Consider the following 20,098-nt stretch of genomic DNA (forward strand, 5'->3'; position numbering starts at 1 on the left):
CACGAGACACAAACTATTGTTCAGTTTTATTTCAATAATCTTTAAGAGTGGGAGGAAACCTTTGGACCCGGAAAGAACCCATTCAATGACAGACCTTGGGACTTCTGCGTACGAGTTAAACAACTAGACAGTTGAAAGAGAGTGATTCACATTACTTTTGACCATGAAACCTGCCCACATAGCGGTTCAATAGTTTATGTCGTTTATCGGGAAACTATCGAAGATGAACTTCAGTCTACAGAGCTATTGGAGACAAGAGAGGGCAAAGAGAGAGACAGACAGACAGACAGGGGGGGGGGGGGGTAACGTCCACTCGACACAAACTAGGTCATTTCGTGTCTAACATATGGATCAATTTTATTTCAATAATTCGTTTGCGCGTAGGGGGTCTTTAGCAGTGGGAGAAAACCGGGGGACCCACAGGTTGGACAGGCGACCCTACTCCTTGTCAGTCACGTACAACCGGGGAATCGAAACCACACCAGTTGATTCAATGACAAGACCTTAGGATACAGTACGCACGTGCTAACCATTGGGGCCATCCATCCCCCCCCCCCCCTGGACAAGACAAACTGCGCATACATTGCGAGTAAGAAACAACCAGTATTAATTCAGGTGAATTTACAAACTGTTCCATGAATTCGCGATGAGACACAGGTCTGAAATTCTAACCATTCGTCCATCATCCCCCCCATCCCAGCCTTTAGTTTATTGAACAACCCCAAAACACTTCTCATTTATATATGAAAATGAAATGAAATGAAATGGAGTTTAACGTCCTACTGTTCTGCTGCGAACTGGGCTGATGAAGACGGGCATACGCCATACGCCATACAGTGTACTATGAGGGAAATTTCGCCCGGACAGCTGCACTACGGCCTACTCTTATATCGAATTCCAACTGTCAGGGGATCTTTTACGTGCACGCCAATGTCTACACGGGACCTCGGTTTTTTGTACCATCCGAACGACTAGACAATGGTCCTTGTCAGGCTCTCCTCCGCCCTGCATCACTGACAAGCGGGAACCGTACGGAAAACCTGGATGAACATTCTCGGCCATTGCAGGGATATATATATATTATGAAGGATTAGTTGTGTTCTCATTCTTCGGGAGAGTTGTGGTAATTCCTCTCAAGTTTTCGGCTTCAACGTGACACCCTCGTGGGTTTTCTCCGGTGTCCTTACACTGATAAAGACCCTACGCGCCAGCGAATTATTGAAATAAAATTCAACCATATGTTAGTCCCGATATCGCCTATAGTTTGTGTCGAGTGACGTTTAACCACCTTCCTCTCACTCTCAAGTTTTCGCCATTTTCCATTTAATTTGATATAAGAGTAGGCCATTCTGCCGCTGCCCGGACAAAATTTCCCTCATAGCACACTGTATGGCGTATGCCCGTCTTCATTATTAGCCCAGTCGGTACAGAACAGTAAGACGTTAAACCCCATTTCATTTCATTTTTGCTTATGTCAAATCTATGACAAATCCTCATGAAATGAACATACGTGCATCATAATGGTTCAACAGGTATTTCACCACCTCCAGAAATATTTTTTTACATCGTTAAACCTGATGTCATAAAGGACTGTACATTCTTTTATTCCAAACGGTGTAGTCGAAATTAAACAGTCTTTAATTAATCATTATTGACACGGGGCATACGACTGGATCATCGAATATAGACACGACCGTTGAATCAGATATCAGCTGACATGTGCATGTATACCCCACGAATTGCGGTTATTTATAAAAGAGCTTCAACAGGGTGGACGGTAATCGGGGTGGAATTGAAAGCTAATTTTGAAATCTTTGGGCCTTGACAGCTATCTTTATGCGCGTGACACAAACAAGATACTACGTTCGGGTCTGAATACCAGTGCATGCAAATTATGCTTACGTTAAAAATGTTTTGCCGTAAAGTAGAGTGCCTCACCCAAATACACGTTTCCCGTTTTCCTTTCGGATCTCTGTAAGGTCTCTTTTCACGCTTTGTCTGCCTTGTGATTAACCAGTCTCTCCTTGGAACGGGTGTTTATAATGGCACTGGTTGTTTTAGTCTACGCATTGACCGTAATTTGTACTGTTTACTGCATAGTGTTCACGTGAACAACGAATGGCCTGTGTCAGCTATATAATAAACCCCGATTACCGAATTTCCCGCAGTAGAGTTTTCTATTTGAAAGAATACAGACGTTCAATTTGTGATTATATTTATCCTGTGATTTTAAAAATAATTAGGATCAACCACTTTACATAATCGGTAAGTGTTGTCTATCAACGTTTCGGAAAATATCATGGGATTGTTTTTAGTTTCTTTTGTTTTTAGCATGGCTATTATTAGTTCGGGTTTTCGGGTGGGATTTTGGAAATATTTTTGTATGCCAATAACTAAGTGTTTCACTTCGAATTGGATTGTGTCTAGAAAAGAAAGGATAATAATATAGGATTTTATTTTATTCACTAGCTGAACTTTCATTGATTGAATACAAATTTCGAGTGCGATGCCGATGGCATACCGATGAAGAAGTGATTTGTCTCCTTGCCTTGGATTTAGCATGTTGACAAGATCGCCTGATAAACTTTAGATGTAGTAAAAATTAAAATGACCTTTTATCTTTGAACAAATTAAACCTCATTTGTAATAATTCAATTTACTTAGGGATGATGGACCATGGAGGTCAGGCATATGAAAAGCTCCACGCGCTGTGCACGCTTCGATCAGCTGTTCATTGGAATTATTGGCAGTGGTTAGGGTGTGACGCATGCGCATGTTCAAAGGGCTGTGGATGATCAGTGCGTGATAAGCCGCCTATTTGGAATAATGTCATAATGCGTTCGTCAGATCAAAAAGTTCATAAAAAATTTATACTCGAGAAATATATTGAAGGTTAATGAAAAATAATTAGTCTTTTTATGGATTAAAAATTTTATCCATGCGAGATTGTCGAGAATTTTAATCATTGATGAAGATTTGTTTTGTTTTTTTTGTTGGTGTTTTTTTTGGGTTTTTTCGGGGGTTTTTTTGTTTTTTTTTATAAAATTCAATTTTAATTTCTAGATTGCATCCATCGGATTATAATTGAAATTGAATTAATTTGATCTAATAGGCATAATTGAAATCTTTATTTTCTAGAATTATATATGTCAATTTCATATAATAAAGCATAATAAAACATACATTGTATTTGAATAATACGGTGTTTACGCTGCGTGCTGTTCGCAGATAGATCTAGGTCGAAAACCTACCGAATTATTTTATTCTTGCATATCAAATTCCTAATGCCACAATTTATTTAAGTTGGAGAGAATGACATGTTTTGGTTGCGGTGCAGAATAATAGGCGGGGCTTAATTGCGCAATCTGATTGGATGAATATGACCTTCACAGGTTGTTTGCATACATTAACCGAAATATCAATCAACGAAGTCGCTCAACTTATTTGTGGGGCAAAGGATGTTGTATTCACTCAGGAGTCATCCGCCGTGATAGCAACTTAATCTTGCAGGCAGCTTATTCATTACGTAAGTGAGATGGCATGGATGTCTGGACTTGGTCCTCCACCACAACAAAAAAACTGACTTAATTTTGTGGAAATTTCGGCTTTGGTGAAGAGTGTAGTTGGAATTAGTATCTTTATGGATTTGAAACTTGACATCGAGTATCGACAATGGATACTTTTCAATTCGCTCATAATTTTGTCAGGAACTTGACTACCGTTAATTGATGATCCAAAAACAGAGGCCGGGGAGGGGGGGGGGCTGTTTTTAATCATTTAAATTTTCAAGGAAATTTTTGTTGGTTTTATTTTAAAGAAAAATATTTAATTTTTCAGGAAAATAAACAAAGATGTTGGACAACGAACTATACCAGAATCAAGTCATGCAAAGAGGAGGTAGTGACAGTCTAGCGATGCCATTTGATGGTGTCAGCTCATCGCTTGCCATGCCAGAAACACCAAAAGACGGTCTTGTCGTCAAGGTAAATATATTTAACAAATATTGAGAACGATATATATATATATATATATATATAATCTTCAGATGACAGTTTAAATGAATCGAGTAAATCTTTAAAAATAATAAGAATAAAACCCTGGTATTATAGAAATATTCTAATATTTTTTCCAGGTCGCATATACAGGGGCTTCTTATTCAGAGGGTCAGAAGAGAAGAGGATTCAGACCACAGTTTCCAGGTTAGTAAAATCATATTTTGATGCTACAGACATAAACAATATAATTCATTAAAACCACAAATAATATCCCATGAATCCATGGAAACCACAAAATATAATCCATGAAAACCCCAAAAATAATCCATGAAAACCATATGGTGAGTGTAGTCCAATTTATAAATCTTGTACACTAAATGTTCTGATTTTAAATTTTGTTAAATTTCTATTTTTTCAGGTTCGGAAATTGCTGGATATGTTCACGACATTTCTAACACCGTTCCCAACTGTAACTTTACACCTGGCGATAAAGTCATCATATTCCCCGACGAGGATATCGGCAGCCAGGGATACGTAGAATATATTGCCATCGACGACACACGAAATGTTATACAGATACCTAAAGAAATGTCTCTAGAAGTTGCCGCCATGTTACCTGGCTCAGCACTTACTGCTTATTCTGCTGTTTTAAAAGCTAAACCTCATGTCGAAAAAATCCAGCAGTTTAAACGTAAGTGTTAAAAATTAATATTTTAAAAAATCTAAATTCATCTCAATTTATACAGAAATTCTTGTGTTATTGGATCCAGTGATGGTTTCTTTTGTCTAACAAAAAAAAAATATCTCAAAAAGTTCTGTAATTTGTGAAGTTTTCTGTGAAAATGTTTGAATGATTATTAAACAATTAGCCATAGTGACTGTTTCTGTAAGTTTGAAAAAAATTGAACATTAATATTATTTATTTTTCAGCTTGTGTAAACGTATTAATTGTGGGAGCTGGTGGCCTAGGGTTATGGTGTATTCAATTGGCTCGTTACCTCATAGAAAACGCTACTGGTAACCATGTCAGACTATTTATGGCCGACAATAGTATCGATAAATTATTGGTCGCTCAGGATCATGGGTGCTACGACATTATTCACTGGAACGAAGAGGATCATGAGCAGTATATCGTTGAACGAACACTCGATGCTTGCCGAGGAGGAGTTGACGTCATCATCGATTTTGTCAGTTCACCCAGAACTATGCAGAGAGCTCTTAAAGTTTTAAACAGAGTGAGTACTATAGAATTTTTTTTGTTAGAAAAAAAAATATTAAGTTTTGTAATCTTAATTTGTAATTAAAACAAATCAAAATTGGTAAAAAAAAATATAAACTAAAGATAATTGAAAGGTTAATTTCAAAAATCAAAATTGTTAAAAAGAATATGAATTAAAGTTTAATTTCAAAGACTCTTAGATTATATAGAGGCAGAATAAATGTTTCAAACAGAGGGGTGTTATTTTGCAGGAAGGACTTATTCTCGTGGGTGGAAACAACATGGCTCAAGTATCCATCAGCTTAAACGCCTTGTCAGCCAAACAACAGAGCATTGTGGGTATTCCTAAAGGAAATCTGAACCAATTGTACGACCTTGTACATGCAGTCCAAGAGAAAAAGGTAGGTTACCTCGATGGCGTTTTAAAACAGAAATTTGGTACATCCATAATTCAATCTGATTAAAACCTAGATCCTATTTCGTTTCGTTTCGTTTCGTTTCGTTTTTATAGTTCAAAATTTCGTTTTACTTGTCTTTACTACACTAGGATCTGGAAGAGTTGTTATATTACCAGCATTCTGGGTGAAGTGAGGGCTTAGCCAATGAAACGGTCTGTTACAGAGATTTTTTGGCATGAGGTGCACTGAACTGTGGGTAAACCACTAGAAACGTCATCGCTGATTGATTAATCAATATCTGATGTCATATGTAGTGTAGATTATCGAAAGTATAATAAAACGAAATGAAATATAGATCTGCATTTTAATGAGATTTGAGCCATGATTTCAATGTCCGTTCATCCAACTTGAATCCAAGATGAAGTATTTAAATTATAATTTCAACATGCGGAAATCCTCCAGCCTTTGGTCTATATTATATGGCATAATTAATCCGTGTGAAAACTTGATGATATTGTCAACTTCCTGTAATCAAACCTGACTCTATACTGTTGAAGGGTATGGGTCGGAAACTGGTAATAATTTCTTATTCGAGATGAAGTTAAATTTGAACCAATATTGATGATATGTTTTTGTCTATTTTTCAGTTAACACCTCCCAGTTACGCAGTGTTCCCAGTCGAAGATGCTAGTCAAGTGTATGAAGATCTTCACGAATGTCGTATCACCGGGCAACCAATCTTCCGTTTCGGCAGTAACAGTACGACCCTCGATAACAACACCTGTTGACTTTAATATAGATAGACATATCAAAAAAAATGTTAACGTTAAAACTGAAAACGACCGAATCTCATTAGTAACTCCCGAGTGATAACAAACAAACAAACTGTGATGCAATTTCCTGTCAATGTGGACAATCGCAACAAAGATATTTGCGGGAAATAAAATATTTCGTCTTCGAACCAATCAGGGGAGGAAGAGGACAGAGGTCTGGTGATAATTGTGTGACCATGGTTACGGACGGCCATCCTTGATTACCAGGACCCGTAGTTTAAAGAAAGAAGTGACATTAAGCTCTTTATAAATTTAGATGTTAAATTTATATATATTATTGAGATGAAAATAAGGGCAAGAATTAGAGGAGACATTGCTTCAGTTTCAAGTCTATTTTACAAAAAAAAATGGGCATTTATTGTGTTTTGGTCATATTTTTTTTTTTTTTTTGTCACTAACACAGTACAATAGCGAAAAAACCAAAAAAAAAACCTAAAGGGAATATTCATTAGTAAAGGGCATTTCTGTATTATTAATCAAGATATTATGAGAGCGAGAGACCTATATTAATTTGAGATGTTCCAAATTAAGGAACCGATACTGCAAAAGTGCTAATACAAACGAATATTTAAAATGGATACTTTAGTGCTTTCATACCATCAGTATAAATTAATCAGCTTTGACAAATTCCGGTTGAATTTTTTTTTTTGTCTGTGATGTTTTGAAAAAAAAATCTTAATATTTATATCATTTCATATTGTATATATAGCATTTCATGATTCATTTTCATCCACCATTTGAAAAAAATCATTTAACACATTTGTTTCAAAAATTGAATTTATTCATATAATATATTTGTCTTGTGGTAGTCCCTAGACAAGGATGCAGATCTTTTTATAGAATTATAAATTATGTGTCAATTTTTTTCTTGAAAGAACTCAGGGGTTATAGAATTATAAATTATGTATCAATTTCCTTTTCAAAGGACTCCATGTTGAGGATACTCAAGCGAGTTTGAATGAAAATATTTGGGATGTACTTTTGTGCAGAAACGCGATTAGCCAACTGCGATTTGAGAAAGACTCACATGAACTTTGGTTTAGAATTTCAAAACTTCTTGGGATTCTTAATTTCAAAACTTAAGCAACTGCGATTTGAGAAAGACTTGTGAACTTTGGTTTAAAATTTCAAAACTTTTTGTGATTTTTAATTTCAAAACTTTTAAATTGACAAATTTTTCCGATTCAGGATTTCAAAACTTTTATTTGTTCCTTCTATGCAGAAGTTGTGCCAAGAACAATAACTCTTGTTTTAAATGAAAAGGAAATTGATATTAAGAATGTATAAAGAAGAACAAACGGGATTTTTTTGTCTGTGACCATATAAGGAATTGTTTTCGTCATAAAAGCTTTATTTTATTTTTTATTTAAAACTGAATTGGATAATTAAATATTAACCAAATCTGTATGGCGGTGTTAAGAAAAACAACCTGAGGATTGTTTGGTATATGACCAAATAAGGAAATGTTTTCGGCCAAAAAAGCTTTATTGAAAACTGTGTTGAATAATTAAATATCAACCAAATCTGAAGGTATATCAGCATGACTACCATAGAGACTAGGGTTGTGTTAAAGAAGATATTATTTGTATATATATAAGTTATGTTGTTTTTGTACAGAAAGTATGAAAGTTTGAATGAGTTGAAACTTGTTAAATTTAAAACTAATAAAAATGAAAAAGATAATAAAAAAACCATTAGAAAATATAAATTAACTGGTTTGTAACTTTGTTTTTTATTTAAATGGATTTTAAGAACATTTGAGGCCTGCAGGCAAAGCAAATTACTCTGACCCTTGCCCCCATACAATTCGACTGTGAATGTTTTGCCAAATCACTTGAGGCAATTGCTTATTGGTACCCGTCAAGAAAACAGCAGAAAATTGAATTAAAGGCACTTACATGGAGGCCGTTATTTCATGGTTGTTATGCCATCGAGGAATACGCGGTTTAGTGTTTGTTCTGGACATGGAATATGATCATCGAAAATCTTAACATCTTTTGTGTGTGCGGGGAGGGGTTGATAGCCGAATGGTTGCGTGTAGGGTCGCCTGTCCAATCTGGTGGGTTTTCTCCGGTTTCCTTCCACTGCTAAAGACCCCTACACGCAAGCGAATTATTGAACTCATAAAATTAAACCATATGTTTGTCCCGAAATGACCTAGTTTGTGTCTAGTGTACGTTAAACCCCTCTCTCTCTCTCTCTCTCTCTCCCCTCTCTCTCTCTCTCTCTCTCTCTCTCTCTTAGCATTTTGGCACGACCAAACAGAATGAAAATTGGCCCATAGAGCGAGATCTCACTTTAACTCTGGACGTTGTAAAACTGGCGATCGTTGCTTCGGGAACATGCGATACAACGTAAATATATTTAGGATTGAATGTTTTCACGTGACCCAACCTTATTTACATCTCAGCGACCTTGACGAAAACTGAGTTGGCCTTAATAAATAGATCTACCCCTACCGTTCTCCACCAACTGGGCATACTTCATGCAGTTTACTATGAGAGACATGGGTTTAACGTCCACAAACTAGGTCATTCGGGACTAACACATGGTTCAATTTTATTTCAAGCATTCGCTTCGCGCGCTGGGGTCTTTAGCAGTTGGAGGAAACCGGAGGACCTGGGGAAAACCAACGAGGTATAAGCGGGGAATCGAAACCGCGCCACTTGACTCAATGATAGACCTGGTGATCTAACGCGCACACGTTATCCATTCCGCCACCCATCAACCACCCCACGCCCCACCCCCTGTGTGTGCTGTGTGGGCTGTGCCGCTATTTTTTACATGAAAGCCAACGTGTACACGGGATCTCGATTTCGCGTCTCATTCGAAAGACTAGACACCTTCCTTGCCCGGCCTTACGTTCTGCACTAAGGGGGGGGGGGGGGGATCAGGCTGAAATATCTCGAAAGCGAACCATGTGCAAACGCACTCTTGTCTCTTAAAGGGGTTAACCCAATTGTTTTCCAGGTTTTTAAATAGCCTACATGTCACATATGTTTGAAAAAACACGTCTCGAATTCAATACATTTATTTCACTGAGGAAGTGGTCGTTAAACAAGGTTATTTCGCATTCGTGACATATGCGCAGGACTGCATTTAAGGCGGTGCATGATTCAGTTCAGTTGCACGGGGCTCAAAATCCCCCCCCCCCCTCCCGCATACCCCTCTCTCTAAAATTTGTTTAAATCTGTTTAAAGGATTGATTTCTGTAATATTATGTTACACGAGAGAGGTAATTAATCCACAATTAAACGGATTTATTTTGATTATTTTTTTAAAAACAAAGACAGGTGTCCCCAAGAAAATATTAAATGCGACCCTTAAATGTCAACTGTGTTAACAGATTTCGAGGACATAAATTATTTTATGAAAAAATTGCTCAATCTGATTGCGTATATCGATATTCTATTGTAAAGTCATTTGCCGACTTTTAGTCCAAATAAGGGGATAAAATATTAAGCCTATATACATTTGAACAGCCTAAATATCAAATGTAGCGGTAAACAAGCTCCTCAAATTACAGTAATAACCATAATATTACTCAACTGGTCTCCTATAACTCTGCAGCCATTGGTTGGTTTCTGGGTTTATTTATTTCCCGGGCTCTTGTCCCACTTCGGCAGGTGCTCGTGGTTCAAGGTCGCGCATGGAAAAGGCTATCGTCATTATTTAAGTGGAATAAATTACTTAGTTGCTGATGCATGTCATTCTGTGCAATCTTAAATGTCATTTTAAAATTATTTCACGTTCACGCAATAGGCAGCTTATGACAGAAGTAGAGTTACAAAAACCAGAAACTTATGAAAATAAACGTTCTTTGTTTTCTCCTTCCACTGATGGATGAATTAATGAATCATTATGGTTTTAGTGTGTGACGCATGGTAATAATAGGATTCAACCTTTCTGCACTGGATGAATAATTATTTATCACTATAAAGCTACATTGACCGGACTCGCCCTTATGTAAATGTTAAAAGACATATGGGCATGGTGATAAATATTGATGCGTTGCCAAATTGATATACAAATCAGAAATTAATACTTAAACACTATGCAAGAGCTAAATCTGCCTATTGCATCCCAGCAGGCATGCAACGTTGTTACAACATTGCCACAACGTCATGAAATGAAATGAAATGGGGTTTAACGTCCTCCTCCTAAACTGGGCTAATGAAGACGGGCATACAGTGTGCTATGAGGGAAATTTTGCCCGGGCAGCGGCGCTACGGCCTACTCTTATATCGAATTCCAACTGCCAAGGGATCTTTTACGTGCACGCCAATATGTACACGGGACCTCGGTTTTTCGTCCCATCCGAACGACTAGACAGCTGTCCGTGTCAGGCCCTCCGTCCTGCATCACTGACAAGGGGAAACCACGCCGGAAAATCTGGATAAACTTTCTCGGCCAATGCAGGGATCGAACACCCGACCTCCAGGCTAGCGAGCCAGCGTCTTACCCACTTAGCCACGTGATCCCCGCCACAAGGTCAATATTGGTCGTGACGTTGTAACAACGTTATCAAAACGTCATATACAGGTTGTTGTCACGGCGTTGTCACAACGTTATATGCCTTTCGTTAGGCCTGAAATGTTATCTAAATTATTAATTAACTTATCCAGACCATAATCAACTTCCGATGTCATCGCTAGCCTGCAATATTTACTGGATTGGAATCCGATCTGCTGCTCAAATCTCATTGATGATTAAATTAAAAAATGGATAATCGAGACTAGGTTTTTTTATTGCATCGACTTAGTAATGATGATCGAGGCTATGCCTAAAATTCGATGCTAAATTCTTGGTTCACAGTGGATCAATTTGACTGAAATTTTCAGCATATTCCCATTACATTATCTAGTTTTTAACTATTATAGCGAGAACTGTCAGGTCTTGATCTAATCTCCCATAATGCATCTTTAATATACTTACTATCTGTAGCGGATAGCGGGAAAAAATAAAATGTCCAAAACTGGAACGGAAAGAAAACGCCGACTTCGAAGTTAATTTTGCTACATGGACCCTCCTGAAGCAAGGTTCTAGGATCCAATGGAAAGGAAAAGTCCCCACTCGCGTGATTTCACGGAAAGGGCCCAAGACAAGGGCCAATAGGTACGCGAGTCATGATCGCCCCATGCGTCCTCACATCATTAGTCCAAAAATGTTCTAAGTTACTCGACATCGCCAAAGATGTTTGGGAGTTTGGAGGGGGGGGGGGCGATTCTCTCTCTCTCAGCTCTCTCTCGCTCTTTCACACACCCCCCCCCCCCCACTCACACACGAGAGAGAGAGGAATTCGCTTGTGAGGAAGCCGGATGACCGGGAGAAAACCCACGAGGTTGGACAGACGACCCTACTCCTCGTCTAGTGCAAGCGGGGAATCTATACCACGCCACTAATTGACTCAGTGTCATTGCAAAAATTTCCGTACAGCACATTGTACGGCGCATGGCGTTTTAATTTGAGCAGAAAAGGAAGGTGTCCAAGTCCAATAAAAGTTCCTGTCCGCTGCCATGGCAAAATTAACCGTAAAGTATACAGCATGGCGTACAAATGGCTGTTTTATCATCCCGGTTGGTGCAAAAAAGTAGGACATTAAACCCCATTTTATTTCACGATATTCTAAAACCGGTAATATGCGTAAGGGTAAAATTTCCCCACCATTTTATTTCAATCCTTTTGAAACCGGTAAAATCCAAATAAAAGAAAAAAAAATTATGTCGGTTAAGTTGTTCTAATTTAACAGGGGTATTAACAACATAGTCTAACATTACATATGAATTACTGTCATAAAGCCTAGACATCACAACGCCTTGGTGGGTTTTATTACCGTTAAAAAACACCATTTGGTAGTGAAGAATCTAACTCAGCATATTATTGCACCATGTAGATATTATCTCTGATATCTATAAATATAGTTTATGTATAAATTATTTAATCCACTGACGCACCTATGTGTCATTTGCAGTTTTCTGAACATGTCAAAAACATTTTTTAGGGGAGTGTGTGTGTGTGTGTGTATGTGGGGTCGGGGGGGGGGGGGTGTAAAGCTAAAGCCCATGTGCGTCATTTGCATTTTGTGTAAAAACTCATTTCTTTTTTTGTTTTTGTTTTTTTTGATGATTTTAGACTGATTATATTACATTGTTCATCGATAAATGATCACCCCCTAGATGTTATGTTATAATTGTATGATCAACTATTTGCATATTGTGTTAAAGTTACAGCCCATGTGCGTCATTTGCTGTTTTCTGATCAGGTCAAAACAAAAATAATAATTGTTTGTTGGTGATGGTCGGTTGGTGGGGGGGGGGGGGTAAAGTTAAAGCCTTTGTTCGTCGTTTCCATTTGTCTGAAAAAATTCAGATTTCCCACGTACAACCGGGAATCGAAACCTCGCCAGTTGACTCAATGACAGACCATTCGCCCCCCCCCCCCCCCATTTAATTAAGAAACCAAAATCAAAACGTCAACTGTATAGATAAACTCAATCTGGTTAAAACACAGATCCTATTTCGTTTCGTTTTTTATAGTTCGAAATTTCGTCTTTACTGCACTAGGATCTGGAAGAGTTGTTATCATTGACGTGTTCTGAATGTTGTGAGCTATTAGCCAATGAAACGGTCTGTTACGGCGAGATTTGGGTGTGTTTTACACGGAACTATGGGTAATCCATTAGTAACATCAATGCTGATTGGTTCATCAAATGCCTGACATCATAGGGTCATAAGCCGCTCGTATGACCTCTGACACGACCTAGCGCTATAAGCGGTCAGATCTTCATGTAGTGTAGGCCACCGAAAGTATAAAAAACGAAACGAAACGAAATATAGATCTGTATTTTAATCAGTTTGAGATAAACTCTCAGCTGGCAAGCTTGAAATCAAATGGAAAATGAAATGAAATGAAATGGGGTTTAACGTCCTGCTGTTCTGCTCCTAACCTGGGCTAATGAAGACGGGCATACGCCATACAGTGTGCTATGAAAGAAATTTTGCCTGGGCAGCGGCGCTACGGCCTACTCTTATATCGGATTCCAACTGCCAAGGAATCTTTTACGTGCACGCCAATGTGTACACGGGACCCCGGTTTTTCGTCCCATCCTAACGACTAGACGGCTGTCCTTGTCATGCCCTCCGTCCTGCATTACTGACAAGGGGGAAACCACTTTCTCGGCAAATGCAAGGATCGAACACCCGACCTCCAGGCTAGCGAGCCAGCGTCTTACCCACTTAGCCACGTGATCCCCTGAAATCAAATCGATTAAACAGAAGTGCCGCTGACTTGTATTGACTATCGTCTGTACAGTAGATTCCGAATATTGCCAAAATTTAAATTGATTACCTCTTTGTAAATATAGGTCCTACTGATCGGGATGGATTCACTTTGGACTGATATTCACTTTGGACTGATATTCACTTTGGACTGATATTCCTAGTCAATGGTACAATTTTATTGCAACAGGGGTCTTTAGCAGTGCGAAGAAACCCGAGGGCTCCCAGAAAACCCACGAGGTTGGGCTGGCAACCTTATTCCCTGTCACTCTATTTGACTCGAGTGACAGACGTTGTGATATACAGCGCACGTGTTGGACTAGAAATGGTTCCACTACTGATGTCTTCCGTCTTACTCCAGCCACAGTATTTTTATTACAGGCGAAGCAAGAAGTTTTCTATAGCCAAAATATATACTAATGTCCAAAAGAAAGTATACACTGAGCATTTCGTCCTGCTTCAAACAAAGTCGTTTTTCCATTGCATGCAGTATTTGGGTACGATGTCAATTTGTTTTGCTATTTATTTGCTTAGAAATATTGAGTTTGGACGCACGAGACATGTTCAGTGTAGTTTTATCACATTTTTTTTTTGTTTATTTAAACAAAACTTAGTCATATTTTTAGTGTGTATACTTTCTTTTGGACATTTGTATATATACAGATATAAAGAGTATGCATTGTAATGTATTTATACATAGATAACAATATAAAATATATAATCACCCCCCCCCCCCCAATTCCTTTATAATCACCCCCCCCCCCCCCCATTCCTTTATAAACTTTATTGTACACTCATATCACTGAAAAAAATACATATAAATACATAATATAATAAACCCACCCCAGCGACAGGACAGTTTTTACCTACTTTTAAAATATATCTCATAAAATCATTTTGTACTTTATCAATTTGCCTTGGCATTTGAAAAATTTAAACTTCGAAGACATAGTTAAAAACAGACGAAACCATGGAATGGTGTTAAATAATTGACAGTAAACAATTGGATTAAAGATACATTATGGGACATTAGATAAAGAGCTGACAGTTCTCGCTAGATAAAAACTAGATAATGTAAAGGCAATTTGTTGAAAATTTCAGTCAAATTGGTCCACTATGAACTGAGATATCAGCTTTGTAATTTTCCGCCTAGCCTCATTCATCATTACTACAGTTAGTACGTTAAAAAGCATAGTCTCGATTATCCATTGTTTTGATTTAATTATCAATAAGCGTTTGCAGCATAGATGATTCTAATCCAGTCGATATCGAAGGCTAGCCTTGACATCGAGAGTTGATTATGGTCTGGATAAGTTAATTAATGTCTAATTAATAATTTAGATAAGATTTCGGGCATAAAGAAAGACCTGCGATAGGCAGATTTAGCTCTTGCATAATGCATGTTTAAAATAAAAGTTTTTAGGAAATTGTATTGTTTAATGGTTTAATGATGGTAAAATTTCAAAATTTTCACAAGGGGGCATAACCCCACCCTTCAGCAATCTCGGATATAATGCTGTACCCAGTCTTTCCAACCCGAGCAATATTGCAATTTCTTGGCTTCGTTTGACTTTTTAGTCGTTTGGATGAGACGAAATCCGAGGTCCCGTGTACATTGGCGTGCACGTAAAAGATCCCTTGGCAGTTGGAATTGGATATAAGAGTAGACCATAGTTTCTCTCATAGCACACTGTATGGCGTATGCCCGTCTTCATTAGCCCGGTCGGAACAGAACAGTGGGATGTTAAACCTCTGACTTTTCACTAATTATAAGAAAGGTGCTGAAAGGGAAGTAACTACGGTTATTATGTGTGGATTAAGACTAGTAATTATTATGGTCTTGCGAGTTTTTTCGGTCTCATGTCGGACTCTTTTGACTGTTTTAGTTCACGTTTTTTGGGAGTTATCGGTGAGCATTCATAATTCTGCGGCATGAGGACGAAGAAGTAAACAGGCATTAAATTAGGGAAATCGCCTAAGAAAATAACGTCACGGAATATCTCCTCCATTTTCGGCCAACCCGCTTCAATATTTGTATTGGTTGATTTTTACACGTTGTGCTCTTTGGCATTATAAAGATTGAGATAGCTGGAAACTACCAAAAGAAAATGTCACGAATTTGAAATTGAATTCGAATGGGATAATGAAGACGAGCGTACCCCATGACAGCGACGGTTCCGCCTATAGTTCCTCGGATTACAATTGCCAAGGGTTCTTTTAGTCCCTTCCGATATACTAGACACTATTCCTATCTCGACTAACACCAGGATCGTAGCCGTGATTCCCTGATTGTGGGAGCATAGGTACATGTAGGTACTATTTGTGTTCATAAGTTAAAAAACAGACTAAAACTTTCATATTTTTAAAGGCTTATAAAAATTTTAACACCTATTATTTTGTCTATTGTAGTTCTTGTATGTATTTTTAGAAATAATTGCTTATATTAATGTATTTTTAACATTTTTGATGTTATTTACTTTTTGAATGTATGTTTTTGTTACACTGTAAAGTGCCCTTGAACACATATGTGAAAGGGGCGCTATATAAATTTTGTAATAATAATAATAATAATAATAATAATAATAATAATGATGATAATAATAATAAGTTTAAGACAAATTTACTCACATATGTTTTTTACAAACGTTATTAACTTAACATTGCATGAGATCTACCAGGACGTTGAAACAATTTCATTTATTTCCGATAACAAAAGCTGAATCACAATTTAATTAAGACAATTGCTTATTTGACTCAATTAACATATTACCGTTTAAATGTATTTTACAATTGCGGCTATCTTCATAATTGAAAGTTTGATAACCACACAAGATCGTGAGAGAGAGAGAGAGAGAGAGAGAGAGAGAGAGAGATGGGGTTTAACGTCCACTCGACACAAACTAGGTCATTTCGGGACTAACGTATGGTTTAATTTTATTTCAATAATTCGCTTGCGCATAGGGGTCTTTAGCAGTTGGAGGAAGCCGGAGGACCCGGAGAAACCCACGAGGTTGGACAGGCGACCCTACTCCTTGTCACGTACAACCAGGGATTCGAAACCACGCGAGATCGTAGTATAAGAGGTAGCTACTAGGAACATCCATACAAGAATCTGTGCATTAACTGAAGACCCCCCCCCCCCCAAAAAAAAAAGTTATTCCTGAAATTTTCAAATGAATGAACTAAAAAACACTGCATTCATTAAATCTTTTTTCTGCTAGGGACCATATTTAATTGATTTGGTTAAATGTAATATTTTAAATTTCATCTCACTTAAGGTATTCATCTTAAATTGAGAAAAGTTATAGAATCTTAGCTAAACACAATCTGGTTAAAACACAGATCCTATTTCGTTTCGTTTTTATAGTTCAAAATTTCGTTTTACTTGTCTTTACTATACTTGGATCTGGAAGAGTTGTCGGGGATAAACCAATGAAACGGCCTGTAACGGCGAGTTTTAGGCGTGTTTTTCACGGGACTGTGGGTAATCCACTAGTAGCATCAATGTTGATTGGTTAATCAAATGTCTGACGTCATAGGGTCATAAGTCGGTCTTTTGACCCCTGACGTGACCTATGGCTATAACTTGTCAGATCTTCGTGTAGTGTAGGCCATCGAAAGTATAAAAAAACGAAACGAAATATAGATCTGTATTTTAATCAGATTTAGCTAAACATGTTTCCTGATAATTTTACAGGATTATTTCAAATATGTATTCAATTGAGAAAAGTTATGTAACCTTAGCTAAGATATTTCCTGAACATTTTACCTTAGTTCCTATAGGAACGGTATCTGATCGGGCTATGTCCTCTCGCCAATCCCGTTCGTCCATTTTAAACTACCATATGAAAATACCGCTCTACCTCCACCTCTTTTCTGGGGCTATTTTGGAATCATTACTTTCTATTTTTTATCATGATTTTTATTTGTTAGTCAAAATGAATCATCTTTCGCCACATCTGACACAAATTTATAATAATTCAACACTATTTTAAAAAACATAAACAAAATAAAATACGTCTGAATTGATGCGCCACTATGAAACTCGCGCTTGCATGGAAATCGTATTTTGTTTATGTTTTTTGAATCGCAGCATTCCACTAAGTTTATTACAGATGTCAATTTATTGATAAAAGTTTGTGAGAGCTGTGTCATCATATGCACCTTTAAGGCTCCATTAAACTATGAAATGACATCGAAGCATTGCATATACCAAAGGCATTACAGATGTATTGATTTAAGTTACTATACATATATGTCCTCTTTGATAACAGCTTGTGAGAGCTCTGAGGTTTTACATATACCAAAGGAAATACAGATTTAATATCAGGTCCATTTGTTCAAGTCACAAAATTATGTGTCCTCTTTCAAAAACGTATGTGATAGCTTGATCATATCCACTTTCTAAACTCTATTAACCTGTGAAATCGTAGAGGGGCATTCCCGACGCCTAAAAGCATTTATATGTACTTTCAGGTCTATTTATTTAGGTTACATTATGTTTCCTCTTTCATAAGTTTGTGATATTTTTAGATGATTTTGTCAATTGGTCTACACTTCACGGAAATGTCAAACAAATTATTCTTTGTTATCTCCACAATAATGTTGCATAATGTCAAAGTTTCTAAAACTGAACAAAAATTAACATAATATTGTGTACATGTATTTCATTAATTTCATAACCACCAAAAATTAGGAATAATATGCACAAATTTAATCTTGTAAAGATTATTAAATTAAATAGTAATAGACATCTCAATCCATAATTTTACACTGGATTTAGTCCTACAAAAACTGTATAGGCAAAATGGGATAATCAGCAAAACAATTAAATTCGGGACAAGAACTTGCCCCATTTCCATGATGATTTATGTGTTCTTCTGATTATGTTAACATCCACAACAAATCTTTGTATTGTGACGGCCATGTGTACTTTACAGTCCGATTCAATAACCATTGAGGTAAATCGTTGTGTGATGTTCCCTCGAGTATCACGGGTACAAAACGTTTGTTAATATTACCATTCTGTATAAACTCCCTGTACATCATGTCATAAATAAATTTGGTGTGAAGACCGTCTGATGACGACGAATCTTTTGATCGACTATCATCACGGGTATCTTTGTGATATTTTTTAGACGGACAAACCAAAATAAAATCAGCCTGAAAAACAAAATAATTTATTTAATGAAATATATTCAGCAATTTCCAGTTCTCAGTGTCCTGTGAACTTCAAAACTTATAAAGCGATTGCCATGCAAGATACGCCCACATTTTGCAAGAGATCGACAGAGAACAACCTAAAAAAAGTGATTTTTCATACAATTAGGGGGCATAATCCAAGAAGTTACGGTCCGATATGTGTGAATATCTACAGAAACCTAGGTCTTCGGGATATAAACATATATTATGTTTCATCAATATCAGATACAAATTGTGACCTCTAGAGGGTCCCCAACCTTGGTATTACATACTTTTACACTATTTGCGTACAAGGAGCGGCCATTTTGTCGGGCAGTTTCGATCCGATTTTTACGAAATTCAAACTCAACCATCATTATGGTGTAACGGTGATAAACATACACTTCACGTTTCATCTAAAACGGATAAAACTTGTGACCTCTAGAGTGTCCGTGTCCACAAGTTAAAAACGTGATTTTTCGTACAACCAGTGGCCATAATCCTGGACGTTGTGGTCCAATATATCGAAAGGAATCGTGGTCTTTGGGATATAAACCTATATTTTATGTTTCGTCAAAATCGGATAAAAATTGTGACCTGTAGAATGTCCACAAACAAACTGTGGACGGACGGACAGGGGCGACAGTATAATACGTCCACATTGTGGGCGTATAAAAATTGGAAACTTACGAAGAACGAAATTTCAGTTTGGTGTGGCCCAACTAATCTTTGCAAGTGAAGAGATAGATGAGGTTTAACATCCACTCGACACAAACTAGGTCATTTCGGACCTAACACATGGCTTGCGCATATGAATCTTAAGTATTAAGAAACCGGAGGACCCGGAGAAAACCCACAACGGTATACAGGTGACTATACTCCTTGAATTTACATGTAAATACGTGTGGATTCAAACCATGCCACTTGACTCAATGTTGTCCCCCCACCCCAACCAACACCAACAGTGAAATGGAATGTGAAATGGGGTTTAACGTCCTACTATTCCGCATTGATTGGGCGTATGAACTATTAGGGAATTTTTGCCCAGACAATGGTACTACGGCATATTTTTATATCAAATTCCAACTGTCAACGGTCGGTTTTTTTTGTCCCATCCGGATGACTATATGTTGGCATTCAACCAGCACCACTGACAAGGGGGAAACACCCCGGTAAATCCTGATTAACTTTTCTT

General features: G+C 37.4%; 1 protein-coding gene across 3 annotated transcripts; it reads left to right on the forward strand.

Annotated features, from left to right (window-relative positions):
- Positions 1-2,111: 2,111 nt before the first annotated feature.
- LOC126824077 (uncharacterized) lies at positions 2,112-8,153 on the forward strand. Of its 3 annotated transcripts, none has more exons than XM_050553255.2 (7): positions 2,112-2,265; positions 3,838-3,983; positions 4,133-4,199; positions 4,414-4,686; positions 4,926-5,230; positions 5,448-5,615; positions 6,260-8,153. In XM_050553255.2, the coding sequence occupies exons 2-7, from the start codon at positions 3,852-3,854 to the stop codon at positions 6,398-6,400; spliced, it is 1,086 nt and encodes a 361-aa protein (XP_050409212.1). In that variant the 5' UTR covers positions 2,112-2,265; positions 3,838-3,851; the 3' UTR covers positions 6,401-8,153. The 3 variants fall into 3 exon arrangements, with proteins under 3 accessions (XP_050409212.1, XP_050409214.1, XP_050409213.1); XM_050553257.2 differs by having other exon boundaries at positions 5,466-5,615; XM_050553256.2 differs by lacking the exon at positions 2,112-2,265 and adding an exon at positions 3,390-3,526.
- The last annotated feature ends 11,945 nt before the right edge of the window (positions 8,154-20,098 follow it).

This window comes from Patella vulgata, chromosome 6 (genome assembly GCF_932274485.2).
Source record: "Patella vulgata chromosome 6, xgPatVulg1.2, whole genome shotgun sequence".
Lineage (NCBI taxonomy): Eukaryota > Metazoa > Mollusca > Gastropoda > Patellidae > Patella > Patella vulgata.

What these genes read in the sequence shown, in the direction of transcription:
- LOC126824077 (XM_050553255.2), top strand. Translation starts at nt 3,852, where the DNA reads ATGTTGGACAACGAACTATACCAGAATCAAGTCATGCAAAGAGGAGGT. An exon ending in ATTCAGACCACAGTTTCCAG is followed by an intron (nt 4,200 to 4,413) that starts GTTAGTAAAATC and finishes CTATTTTTTCAG; the next exon opens with GTTCGGAAATTGCTGGATAT. An exon ending in CTCTTAAAGTTTTAAACAGA is followed by an intron (nt 5,231 to 5,447) that starts GTGAGTACTATA and finishes TGTTTCAAACAG; the next exon opens with AGGGGTGTTATTTTGCAGGA.